Source organism: Phyllostomus hastatus, unplaced genomic scaffold (assembly GCF_019186645.2).
Source record: "Phyllostomus hastatus isolate PE091 unplaced genomic scaffold, TTU_PhHast_1.1 phas_contig_10, whole genome shotgun sequence".
NCBI classification, from domain to species: domain Eukaryota; kingdom Metazoa; phylum Chordata; class Mammalia; order Chiroptera; family Phyllostomidae; genus Phyllostomus; species Phyllostomus hastatus.
The window spans coordinates 100,875-114,889 of record NW_025333499.1 but is presented as its reverse complement, the minus strand read 5'-3'; the positions used below and the strand labels follow the sequence as shown (position 1 = coordinate 114,889).

The following is a 14,015-nucleotide window of genomic DNA, read 5'->3' as shown; positions in this document are numbered from 1 at the left end:
AGGAATTAATGGGGGGAAAGCTGGAGGGAAGGGGGATACCAGGCAGAGGGGGACAAAGGGGAAAAATTGGGGCAACTGTAATTAATAGCATAATCAATAAAATATACTTTAAAAAAGAAATGTTCCTCTTTTTTTCCCCAGAAAACTCTGTACTGTTTTCCATAACACCTGCACCAATCTGCATTCCCACAAAAAGTATTCGAGGGTTCCCTCTTCTCCACACCCTCACTAGCACTTGTTTTTGGTTGATTTATTGATAGTAGCCATTTTGGCAGGTGTGGGGTGATATCTCATTGTGGTTTTAGTTTGCATCTCTTTGATGATTAGTGATGTTGAGAATTATTTCATTTGTCTATTGGCCATCTGTATGAAGTATTTATTCAGGTTGTCTGTCCATTTCTTAACTGGCTTGTTTGTCTTTCCTGGTGTTGAGTTATATAGTTCTTTATTTTTTGGAAATTAACCCTTTACAACAGGTTTCCTTTTTTGTTGTTGTTGATGGTTTCTTTTTTTTAAAGATTTTATTTATTTACTTTCAGAGAGAGGGGAAGGGAGGGAGAAAGAGAGGGAGAGAAATATCAGTGTGTGTTTGCCTCTCACATGCCTCCAACTGGTGACCTGGCCTGCAACCCAGGCATGTGCCCTGACTGGGAATTGAACTGGAGACCCTTTGGTTCACAGGCTGGCACTCAATCCACTGAGCCACACCAGCCAGGGCTGTTGATGGTTTCTTTTCCTGTGCAGAAGCTTTTTAGTTTGAGGTAGTCCATTTGTTTATTTTTTCTTTATTTCCCTTGCCCTAGGAAACATATAAGCAAAAATTTTGCTATGAGAGATGTCTGAGATTTTATTGCCTAGATTTTCTTCTAGGATTTTTATGGTTTCATGGCTTACATTTAAGTCTTTTATCCATTTTGAGTTTATTCATGTATATGGTATAAGTTCATGGTGTAGTTCCATTTTTTGCATGTACCTGTCCAATTTTTCCAACATCATTTATTGAAGAGACTGTCTTTACTCCATTGTATGGTCTTCTAGCTTTGTCAAATATTAATTGACCATAAAGGCAAAAAGTGGAAGTGCCTTTTGATCCAACATTCCCACTTCTGGGAATATAGCCTAAGAATCCAGAAACACCAATTTGAAAGAATCTATGAACCCCAATGTTCATAGCAATGTTATTTACAATACCCAAGATCTGGAAACAGGCCAAGTGCTATTAGTAGATGAGTGAATAAAAAGGTGATGGTACATTTACACAATGGGATACTACACAGCCATAAAGAGGAAGAAATCTTACCTTTTGCAACAACATGGATGGACCTGGAGATTATTATGTTAAGTGAAATAAGCCAGTCAGAAAGACAAATACCATATACTGTCACTTATATGGAATAATAATGAACAAAATAAACTGACAAAATAGAAACAGAGGCATGGACACATGGAACAGACTGACAGCTGTCAGAGGGGAGGTGGGAGTGGGGAGTGGATAAAAAAGGTGAAAGGATCAGCCAAATAACCTATATGCATAACCCATAGACACAGACAACAGTGTGGTGATGATCACATGGAAGGAAGGGTGGGAGATTGGTGGAGATGAGCAAAGGGGAAAAATGGGGACATATGTATTAGTGTCAACAATAAAAGAAATGTTCCCCTTTTTGTGAATGTCTGGATAATTTTCAATTTTAATTTTGTTCACCTCTTAGACTCATTGGTTATATGGAAGACTGTATTTCTGAAATAGTTAAGCCTTCTTAAAATTATCTTTTTCTTACTTTGGTTTTCTAGTATTCCTGGATTATGATGATTGACCTAATTGATGTAAACTGTTACTGCCTTTTGTGATTTAAGATTTTCTTTGTGACTAAATACATTATGATATTCTGTTCATCATTCAAGAACAAAAAGAGTATTTCTTCTTGATGGAATGAAAGTTCTTTATGTGTACTTGAACATATTGGCTGTATTGTTAATTTCCTGGATATAACCATCTTTTTGACTACTTAATTTGTCAATTTCTGAAAGAGCTGTATTATGTGTTACTATATTTATATTTCTGGTCATATTCTCTTTACAATCTTAGGAATGTATGCTCTATATATTTGCCTGCCTTTTTCATACAAAAAACGTATATGACTGTTATATCATCTTAATGGATTGTATCATTTCATATTTCAGTCTTGAAATTTGCTTTATCTGATATTAATGGTACCACCTGTACTTTCTTGTTGTTTATATTTACCTAATATATCTTTGCTCATTCTTTTACTTTTAACCTTTCATTGCCTCTTTGTACTGGGTGAATTTCTTATAAATGATGTATAGCTGAACTGAGCTTTGTTTGCTTTTTAAGATTTTATTTACTTATTTTTAGAGAGAGGGGAAGGAAGGGAGAAAGAGAGGGAGAGAAACATTAATGTGAGAGAGAAACATTGACCAGTTGCTTCTTGTACACACACCGACCAGAGTCTGAACCCGCAACCCAGGCATGTGCCTTGACCAGGAATCAAACTGGGTAGTTTTCACTTGGCGGAATAACTGCCAACACACTGACCCACACTGGTTAGTCAGGGGTGACTTTGTTTTTAAACCAAATTTGATGTCTCTGCCCTCTGATAGTGGAACTCAGTCTTCACTTACTATTATATAATTTGTTTAATTCCTTCCATTTGATATAATGTTTACAATTTATTATGCTTACTTTCTCTTTTCCCTTTCCTTCTTCTGGCTTGATCTTAGTTTCTTTTCATTTTCTTTTTTTTTTCCCTCTTCATTTGGAAGTTCTACTTTGCTTTTTAATTTCCTAATGCTTATTGTCTCACGTATAAGAATCATCATTAAAACTATGATTGTACATGATAAGTAAACACTAATCTGCCCCCCAGGTGTTTTACTTGTGTTACCCCTCCTCACATTCCTAACCTAAGACCCTTGGCCTATGGTTTCCAGATTTAGCAGAAAAGAATATAGAACACACAGGTTAATTTTAATTTCAGATAAACAATACATGATTTTTAGTACAATTATCCCCATGCAATATTTAGGGCCTACTTATACTAAAAATTATTTGCTATTCATCTGAAATTAAAATTTAACTTGGTGTCCTTTATTTTTTTTTCAATCTGGAAACTGTGCCTTAATGTACTTCTCAACTCCTGGATTTTTCAAAGATGATGTATGATGTTAAGTTTCAGGGTATTACTATAAAATGATATCCATCATCATACTAGTTCTTTTTTAGAACAATATTTACTAGTTGAGTATATATACATAATATCTCAGGACTCCAATTTAATATCCTCCTCTATTTACTTAGAGGAGAGTGTATGTCTTTTATCCATATTCATTGTTCAGAGCCTACTGATACTGGTATATTTCTGATGTTTTTTAGCTTCAGAGTAGACATTTTTGGCCTCCTCACAGTGGACTGCACTAGATAATTCATTGAAGATGTCCTAAATAAAAGTGATTAATGCACACAGGATGCTTTTGTTCCATACTTGTTGAATGGATAAATTGTTCCTTAAATAAATACCTGTTTAAATTATTATATTTTGCAGGTAAAATGCATAGATGTTATTCAGGCTTATATCAACAGAATCGTGGATGTCAACCCACTGATAAATGGAATTGTCAAGTACAGGTGAGCATTTTTACTGTCATGATTTTTGTTCTGTTTCTGTGGCCATGCCATCTTGCCATATATCTCGGACTCTTCTTTGTCCTTCTTTTGGTTTCACACTGGGACCTGCCCTAGTTTATAATTCAGCACTTCCTGCCCTTTGTTGAGCTTTTATGTTTCTGTGTCTGCATCCTCCCACCCACCATTCACTTTAAGATCTTTGATGGCAAGGAATACTTCATTGGTTTTTACATATTGAACATCCAGAACAAGGCCTGAACCTCATAATGCTTATTGAAATAGTGGGTTTTGGGTAGCAATTCTAACAAGACAACCCTCCATTACTACACTTTCCAATGTCAATTTAGTAGGGTAGATGTTATTTTAAAAAGCTATTGCAGCCCTGACTGGTGTGGATCAGTTGGTTGGGTTTCGTCCTGCAAAGTAAAAGGTTGCTGGCTCAATTCTCAGTCAGGGCATGTGCCTAGCAGATGGGTGTTTCTCTCTCACATTGATGTTCCTCTCTCTCTCTTTCTCCCTCTCTCGAATAAATAAGTAAATAGATATTTTTAAAAATAAAAATACATTATATATATGATTTCTATGTCTCAGTTACCAAGTAAGCTCTTCCAGATAGTTGTGAGGAATTAAAGGGGCAAAACTTGGATTTGTTTTTCTGTGGCATCGTACATAGCACAGTTCTTATCATACTATGATATAGAGTGACATTTCTTCAAATCTCAATCATTCATATGGCATCTTTACGATTCTTTTCTTGTTTGCACAACTCTATTGTTAAATTAATATACTTATGATTGAATCACTTATTTTAACTTAAGTCAATTATTTTTAAATGAAAGTTTATATCACTGCAAAAATTAAAAAATATTATCACTTCACATAGATAGTTACTGTATATGTAAATAAAATAAAAAATAACCAGTATTATGAAATTATAAACAGATAAAATATTTTATGAAATACAAACACTACATAAAATAGATTGTACTTTATAGGTACTTTTTACATATTTTCTTATTTAATCATTTCAAACTCTTTTTGAAAAGATATTATACTTCCTATGTTACAGATGTGAAAATTGTGACATAGACCATATGTGACAGAGCCATGATCCAAATATACAGACATATAGTGCTAAAGTTCACAGAACAGAAGTACAGAGAGTCTTTATGTTCCAGGAGTTCTCTCTTGCTCCTTTTCTCTTTCTGTGAACTAGCCCTAGGTCTGTGAACTAGACCTAGCACTGGTCCCATCCTCCAGCACTTAGCAGCTCCTCATCCTGGAGATATTTCTACAGATCCTGTCCTGGGTTTTTTATTTGAAATGTAGTGGGTGGTTAATTTATTGACAGAGTATACCTTTAAACATTTCAGAGAGAAAAGGAAATACAAGAAAAAGGTATTACTTTTATTTTTCTATTGTAGTTTAGAGAGTATAAGTCTTAACAAGGAAGGTCTTATGTTGTAGAACTTGCTTCCTTGTGTAAAGATACTATAATAAAAATCAGAGACATAATTAAATTGCTGTTCTGTTTGAAAATGATGGGTGGGCATATAAACAGGAGACTGAAGAGGCTCCTGGTTGGTAGCTGGGGGAAGTGGGGCACGGTAGTAGCTGTCAAGGGATTGAAGATTTGGAGAGAGAAGACAAAGATGCTTCTAAGGTGGATATTCAGAAATAATTTTATGAAGTTTGTGCTATGTTTAGCATCAGCGTTTTTTCTTGCCTCCCTTAAAGTGCACCAAAAGGGCTTTATTGTGCCCAAATTATGTTTATATTGTCTTTAGAATTACAATATTGACATAAAAATAAAAAATATATGTAAAGCACACAGCACATACCCTTACATTAGTCACTCAGTGTTAGCTATTGTTATCGTTATGGTTGTTGTTACAACAGGAGTGCAATAAATGGAATTAGCCTCATGATTATACACAGTTCTACTGTACTGCTATCCCCCTGCTTGCTTGCCACTAAATTGACTCTCAGGCAGTTCAATGATTAAAGTCATACAGCTATGAAATAAATATAGTTATGGTCTCTAAATCTGCTGGTTCCTAGCTTTCTCTTTCTATTCTTGATTGACTAATCAGAAAATGTTTACTACTTGATCAACTTCTTTCCCAAACCTGTTCTTCTGCCCAGTTACACAAGAAAGACACCTGGGTGTAACCCTGGGTTCCACCTTCTCCACTCCTTTCCAAAGACTATCTCCCAACTTCAATTTGAGGAAATACCTGCTGCAATTCTTCTCATTTTTTTTCCTGATACAGAAGCATATGGCTTATTTCCTAAATTTTATGTTGCTGATTCTCTGTGAGCTTTCTGATTTGGGAAATTTGGCTTTGACTTAGTCTGCTAAAACCCTAATCCTTTGATTTTCTAAACAGATTTTGTTGACTGTCAGGAGAACTTGATGATATTAGTAATTGTTGATAGTGAAGGATTTATTATTTCCATCTTGTTAATTTTTTATAACTGTTTTATATTTCCTTTGTTTCTTCTCTTGCCCTCTTCCTTTATTATAGGATAATATTCTTTAGTGGTATGTTTGCTTTCCTTTCCATGTATCTTTTGTTTATGTACTATATAGGTTTTTGTTTCATAGTTACCATGAGGCTTATATAAAATATGCTGTAGTTGTAACAGTCTATTTTAAGTTGATAATATATATTTAAAGATTTTATTTATTTATTTTTAGAGAGAGAGAGAGAGAGAGAGAGAGAAACATCAATGTGTGGTTGCTGGGGGTCATGGCCTCCAACCTAGGCATGTACCCTGACTGGGAAATGAACCTGCGACACTTTGGTTCGCAGCCTGCGCTCAATCCACTGAGCTACACCAGCCAGGGCTTAAGTTGATAATATTTTTGATCACATACAAAACTTCTCCTCTCCTTACCCCTTCTACATTTTGTTTTTTTAAAGATTTTATTTATTTATTTTTAGAAACAGAGGAAGGGAGAGAGATAGAGAAGAGAGAAGCATCAATGTGTGGTTGACTCTCACACGTACCCTACCGGTGACCTGGCCCACAACCCAGGCATGTCCCCTGACTGGGAATCGAACCAACGACACTCTGGTTCTCAGGCCAGCACTCAATCCACTGAGCCACACCAGCCAGGGCCACATTTTATGTTTTTCATGTCTCAATATATATCCTTTTATAATATATGCAATAGAAATTATTATAGCTATAGTTACTTTTAACACACCTGCCTTTTAAACTTTATACTAGAGTTAAGTGGTTTACACACCAACATTATATTACTAGAGTATTATAATCTTTACCAGTGAGTTATATACTCTCCCCTGCCCTACCCACCACCACCTTCCACATTCATTCCTCCTCCCCGCTGTTGTCTTTGCCTGTGGGTCCTTTATACATGTTCCTTGACTTGATCCTTCCCTTTTCTTGCCCTGTTGTATCCTTCCTCACTCCCCTCTGGTTACTGTCAGTTTGTTCTTTATTTCTGTGTCTCTGGTTCTATTTTGATCACATGTTTGTTTTGTTGATTAGGTTCCACTTATAGGTGAGATCATATGGCATTTGTCTTTCACCACCTGGCTTATTTCACATAGCGTAATACTCTCCAGTTCCATCCATACTGTCACAAGGGGTAGGAGCTCCTTTCTTTCTGCTGCATAGTATTCCATTGTGTAAATGTACCATAGTATTTTTATCCACTCATATACTGGTGGGCACTTAGGCTGCTTCCAGCACTTGCCTATTATAAATAACACCGCTATGAACATTGGGGTGCATAGTTCTTTTGAATTGGTGATTCAGGATTCTTTGGATGTAGCTCCAGCAACAGGATCGCTGGAGTGAAAGGCAGTTCCATCTTTAGTTTTTTGGGGAAATTCCATACTGTTTTCCACAGTGGCTACACCAGTCTGCATTCCTGCCAACAGTGCACCAGGGTTCCTTTTTCTCCACAACCTTTCCAACACTTGTTGTTTGTTGATTTTTTTATGATGGCCATTCTGACTGGTGTGAGGTGGTATCTCACTGTGGTTTTAATTTGCATCGCTGATGGCTAGTGATGCTGAGCATCCTTTCATATGTCTCTGAGCCCTCTGTATGTCCTCCTTGGAGAAGTATCTGTTCAGCTCCTTTGCCCATTTTTTAATTGGATCATTTGTCTTCTTGGAGTGGAGTCATGTGAGTTCTTTATATATTTTGGAGATCAAACTCCTGTCTGAGATATCACTGGTGAATATGTTTTCCCACAGGGTTGGTTCCTTTTTCATTTTGCTGATGTTTTCTTTAGCAGTGCAGAAGCATTTTAGTTTGATGTAGTTCCATTTGTTTCTTCTTTCCTTTATATTCCTTTCACTAAGATACATTCAGTGATATTGCTGCATGGAATATCTGAAATTTTCCAGCCTATGTTTTCCTATAGGACTTTTTTAAAAAGATTTTATTTATTTATTTTTTAGAGAGAGGGGAAGGGAAGGAGAAAGAGAGGGAAAGAAACATCAGTGTGTGGTTGCCTCTTGAGAGCCCCCAACCAGGGACCTGGTCTGCAACCCAGGCATGTGTCCTGACCAGGAATCACACAAGCAACCTTTGGTTCACAAGCCAGTGCTCAATCCACTGAGCCACACCAGCCAGGGCCTATTAGTTTCATTAATTATATGTGGAAACTGAAATATAAAAAGGTTAAATAACACTCCTAAGAACACACAGTAAATAGTAGGGCTGCTATATAAATTTATGTATTCTTGCTGTAAACCAGTACTGTGCAATAAAAATAAAATGAGTTACACATATAATTTTGAATATTCTATTAGTTAAATTTTGAAAAATAAAAAGAATCAAGTTCACTTAGTTTTAATAATGTTCTTTAACTATGTCAAAAATATTATAATTTTGACAGTGCACTAGTCAATTTTCAAATAGTAGAAACAAATAGCTTATGGCTACTGTATTGGACAGCTCAGGTCTAGAGTCTGTGTTCTTAGGCTGCAGAACCAACTAAACCTTGATATAAAATCATGGTTTTATCATTTATTAGATGTGTAATCCTGGGCACAATTCTTAATATCCCAGATCCCAACTTTCCTCATGTGTGAATTGTGCATAATAATTGTACCTACCTCACATGATTGTTAAGATCGAGCAATTGGACAATGTTTAGAGCAGTGCCTATCACATATCAATCATCATCACCATCCATCGTCATCATCATTTATTATTGCGGCACACTGTGGAACTCATGTTTCTTCCTTTTTTAAAAAATATTGTCTAATATACCTGGCAGTGATAAATTCTTCTTTCTATACAGACTCCAAGTGTATTTGCATCTGTTTTCTTACTACATCTTTACAACCACCCTGCTAGGTAGATGTCCCAAGTTTACAATTGAGGCAACTGAAATCTAGCAAGATAAAATAACTGGTATAGATCACATAAGTAGGGAAGGATAGCTCCAGAAGTACTGTTCATTTTAAAGGCATAGACTTTAGACCTGGCTGGTATGGCTCAGTGGGTTGAATGCTTGTCTGCAAACCAAAGGGTCACTGGTTCAATTCCCACTCAGGGCACATGCCTGGGTTGCAGGCCAGGTCCCCAGTAGGGGGTGCACAAGAGGCAGCAACACATTGATGTTTCTCTCCCTCTCTTTCTCCCTCCCTTACCCTCTGTCTAAAATAAATAAATACATATCTTTTTTAAAAACTTAAAAAATAAAAGCGTAGACTTTATCATATATTTCTGTTTGAATACTTTGAATATTTATTGAAGCAATTAATAAACATCATTACTACCTCAAGTGAAGCCAAATAATCTTTATTAAAGTTAAATTTTTAATATTCATGACAGTTTATTTAGAGGATTTAAAATTCTTATTTTGAAGAATTACTGTTTCAGATACTGAGAAATTCTACTGGGATCATGTAATTTAGTGATTGTATTACCACATACACTTAAACTGTGTAATTTTAGGCATATTAATGCAACTGTGTGTTTATGGAATTCATATAATATATGCTAATAAGCATATATTATAACTTCTTTTAAATTCAAGAGTTTACATCATAAGAATTTCAAAAAAACAAAAACTTTTAGAACACATCATTATTATTAACTGTACAGTTTTTTATAATAGATATCTATAATAATTTATTTGGTGATGGATTAGGTTCACATTTTTTCCAATAGTAATGATTCACTGACCATCTTTCTGTTTGTATTTTGTCAGTATGTTAGATCATTGTACTTTAGATGAATTTCTAAAGGCAGAATTACTGGCTCAAAGGGTTATCTTTTTAAGTATCTTGACAAGTATATTTATTTTAACATGTCAATCCTTGTTCTTTTAGTAATTTGGATAGATGGCTACTTTGTGTGCTTTATCAACTGGTGTTTGGTGACACTAATTAAACACCAACAGGAATCCCCAGTTTGGGGTACAGTGAACAAGAAAACATTATTCATTGCTAACAGCACAGTTGTGATACAGTTTGGCTGTGAGAACATCACAGCTGTAGAATAGCTTGATAGTATTACAGTGCAACCGTGAAGCAGGAAAGCATGGTTATGAGGCAGCCCTGGGGCTAGTTGGCCCTGGGGTTAGGCACCTCTCTAGCTACACAGCTGTGCTCTGCTCTAGTCTACTCTGGTGTGCTCTGGTCCAGTCCAGTCCAGTCTGATTTGCTACACTGTGCTCTTCTGCTCTGTGCTATTGTGTTCTACTCTGGTGAGACATATTCAGTGTTTTATCTTTGGTGTTTCAACTGTAGCAAATGAAACACAGTCTTCAGTCTTGAGTGGAAAGGAAAAGTGTGCTTCAAGAGCCAGTGGAGAGGTGACTTATATAATCAAAAGTCCCTACCCCTGGACTCTGATTAGTCCATCCTCATGCAGATGAGGGCCAAATCCTCATGGTTTGATTGATCCAAAAGGCACTATCCTGACTGGTCAGAATAAAACCTCTCTGATTAGTTAGTAAAGATGCCGATAGGGATGTAGATGCACAGCTCTGATTGCACGGGGAAAGCCTCTGTCCTCTTGGTTGAAATAGAATTCAGAAACTTCTCTGTAAGGGCTGGCTCAGATGGAAGAACTCAGTGCACTAAAGCAGTTCAGTGCAGAGGCAGGTGGTTCAGTACAGGTTTCTCTGCCAATTTGCGTGAGAGCCCCATCTAGAAATGGCTACTAGGCTCTGTTTTTAAAATCTGAGCCCAGTTAGCCACCTGTAGTAGTTTTTCTTAGAAGGTATCTTTATTATTAGGGTCCACAGCTTTCTGTATCTGTTTCATTTTTTTCTAGGTTTGAGGAAGCTAAGAAGGAGGCTCATGCTGTAGATAAAAAACTTGCGGAGAAGCAGGAAGATGATGCCACCTTGGAAAAGAAATGGCCTTTCCTTGGGGTTCCTTTGACAGTCAAAGAAGCTTTCCAGCTTGAAGGTACTGTTCTTTGTATTATCTTTCTTTAGATAACATGGGTTGAACTTAAAAATCGCCTATATTTTCTGAAGTTAAAAACTGAAAAATATATTACTAAAGTGGAACAATAATATTAAGGTTCTTCTTCAGTTTTGAATTGATGGGAAATATTCTGCAAGTTTCATTGGGAAGAGAGACAATAATGGCTGTCATCTCTTAGAACTGTATGGTGTATGAGGGCCTATGCTCAGTGCCCATTAATCCTCAAAGCAGCCTATATGAATAGTATTATTATCTAATTTTTCAGTTAAAAATTTGAAATTCATGAGACTAAAGTAGCTTGACTAAAACTAATCTGAGGCTCTGATAAAAAAAGCCTGTGCTTTTTCTATAATGCAATTCTTTTAACTTCTGACAGCCCTTAAAAGTAAGTAAAAACCCCAAATGTTTGACAATTGAACAACATTCTTTTAAATCATTCATAAGTAAAAGAAAAATCAACATGGAGCTTTTGAATTGAAAAAAAATAAATGAAAGGAACAATATACTAAAAACTTATGGGATACAGCTGAAAAAGTGATTAAAAGGAAATTTATATTTTTAGATGAGTATATCTGAAGAAAAGAAAGATTTAAAATCAATGACCTAAGTTTTCAATTTATCTGACTAGAAAAAGGAGAAAAAAACAAACCTAAACCAAGCTGAAGGGAAGCAAACAATAAATATTACAGTGGAAAACACTGAGCTAGGAACTATGAAAGCAATAAGTAAAATTGCTTTCCATGAAACCAAAAATTGGTTTGAAATGATAAAAAAATTGGCAAGATTTTTAGCTACAGAAACTGAGGGGGGTGTGTGTATGAGAGAGAGTGAGAGAGAGAGGGAGAGAGAGAGAGAGAGAGAATATAAGGGTATAGGAGGGATAAATGGTAATGAATGGAGTCTTGACTCGGGGTGGTAAACATACAACACAGCGTACAGATGATGTGTTGTAGAATTGTGCACCTGAAACCTATATAATTTGGTTAACCAGTGTTACCCTAAACAGTTAATGAAAAGGAAAAAAAATCATGAAAGAGGTGGAATGAGTACCATTTTTAATCATATTAAGAGAATTATAAATTAATAGCAATAACTTTATAAACATATTAAACAACATACATGAAATGGAAAGATTCCTGAAGAGAGAAAGTAAAATTGATTCAAGAAGAAAGGAAAATATGAATAGACATATGGCAAGTAAAAAGACTTTAAAATCTATACAAAGAAAAGCCCAGGCCCAGATCATTCAACTAGAAAATTCTATTGAATATTTAATGAAGAAATAAGCAAATACTAAAACACTCTTTTAGAAATTAAAGGAATACTTCCAGTACCATGTTGAATAACTGTGGTATTTATTTATTTATTTATTTATTATTTAGTTATTTTTAGAGAGGGAAGGGAAGGAGGGAGAGACAGACAGACAGACAGACAGACAGACATCAATGTGTGGTTGCTGGGGGCTGTGGCCTGCAACCTAGGCATGTGCCCTGACTGGGAATCGAACCTGCGACACTGGTTCGCAGCCTGTACTCAATCCACTGAGCTACACCAGCCAGTGCGAATAACTGTGGTCTTAACAAGAACAATCAGGCAAGAGAAATAAATAAAAGGCATTGAAATTGAGATGAAGAAGTAAAATTGTCACTTGTAGACAACATGATTCTTTATATAGAAAATCTTAAAGATTCCACCAAAAAACTATTAGAGACAACAAACAAATACAGTAAATTTACAGGATACAAAATCAGTGTACAAAAACCCGCTGCATTCTTATATACTAACAATGAAATTTCATAAAAAGAAATAGAAAAAATAATTTGTTATGCAACTGTAACAAAAAGAATAAAATACTTAGGAATAAACTTAACAAAGGATGTAAAGGACCTATACACTGAAAAGTACAAAATATTATTAAAAGAAATTGAAGACACAAAGAAATGGGAAGATAATCTATGTGCATGGATTGGAAGAATCACATATTTAAAATGGCCATGTAACCCAAAGCTATAGATAGATTTAATGCAATTCCCATCAAAACTCCAATGGGAGATTTTAAAGAAATAGAACCAAAAATTACTAGATTTGTATGGAATTGTAAAAGACACCATAATGTATTAATGTATGTTTTTAATGTATTCCTGGATCCAATTTGCTAATATTTTGTTTAGGATCTTAGCATCTATGTTTAACACAGATATTGGCCTATAATATTCCTTCTATGTAGTGTCTTTATCTGGTTTTGAAATTAAGGTAATGCTAGCCTTATAAAAATAGCTTGGAAGTCTTCCATCTTCTTGAATTTTTTGGACTAGTTTGAAGAGTATAGGTGTTAGTTCTTCTTTGAATGTTTTGTAAAATTCACCCATGAAGCCATCCTTTCTGGGTCTTTTTTTTTTATTGCTACAATTTCATTAGCTGTTACTGGTCTATTCAGGTTTTCTGATTTTTCCTGATTGAGTTTTGGAAGATTGCATGTTTCTATAAATTGTCCATTTTGCCTATATTGTCCAATTGGTTTGCAATTAGTTGTTCATAGTATTTTCTTACGATCCTTTTTATTTCTGTTATTTACATTGTTACTTCTTTTCTTTTCTTTCTGATTTTATTTATTGGGGTCCTCGCTCTTTTTCTTGATGAGTCTGGGTAAATGTTCATCAATCTTGGTTTTTTTTTAGATTTTATTTATTTATTTTTAGAGAGGGAAGGGAGGGAGATAGAGAGAGAGAGGGAAACATCAATGTGCGGTTGCTGGGGGTTATGGCCTGCAACCCAGGCAAGTGCCCTGGCTGGGAATCGAACCTGCGACACTTTGGTTCACAGCCCGCACTCAATCCACTGAGCTACACCAGCCAGGGCCATCAATCTTGTTTATCTTTTCAAAGAACCAGCTCTTGGTTTAATTGATCTTTTGTATTTTTAAGTGTCTATAT

At 35.5% G+C, this 14,015-nt stretch overlaps 1 protein-coding gene across 1 annotated transcript in view; it reads left to right on the top strand.

The window, feature by feature from the left end:
• FAAH2 (fatty acid amide hydrolase 2) overlaps window positions 1-14,015 on the top strand; it is a 68,384-nt gene that overhangs the window by 6,529 nt on the left and 47,840 nt on the right. Inside the window, exons 2-3 of the mRNA XM_045832873.1 lie at window positions 3,567-3,649; window positions 10,925-11,061. Of these exons, the coding sequence (XP_045688829.1) occupies window positions 3,567-3,649; window positions 10,925-11,061 (220 nt within the window). The remainder of the gene's footprint in view (window positions 1-3,566; window positions 3,650-10,924; window positions 11,062-14,015) is intronic.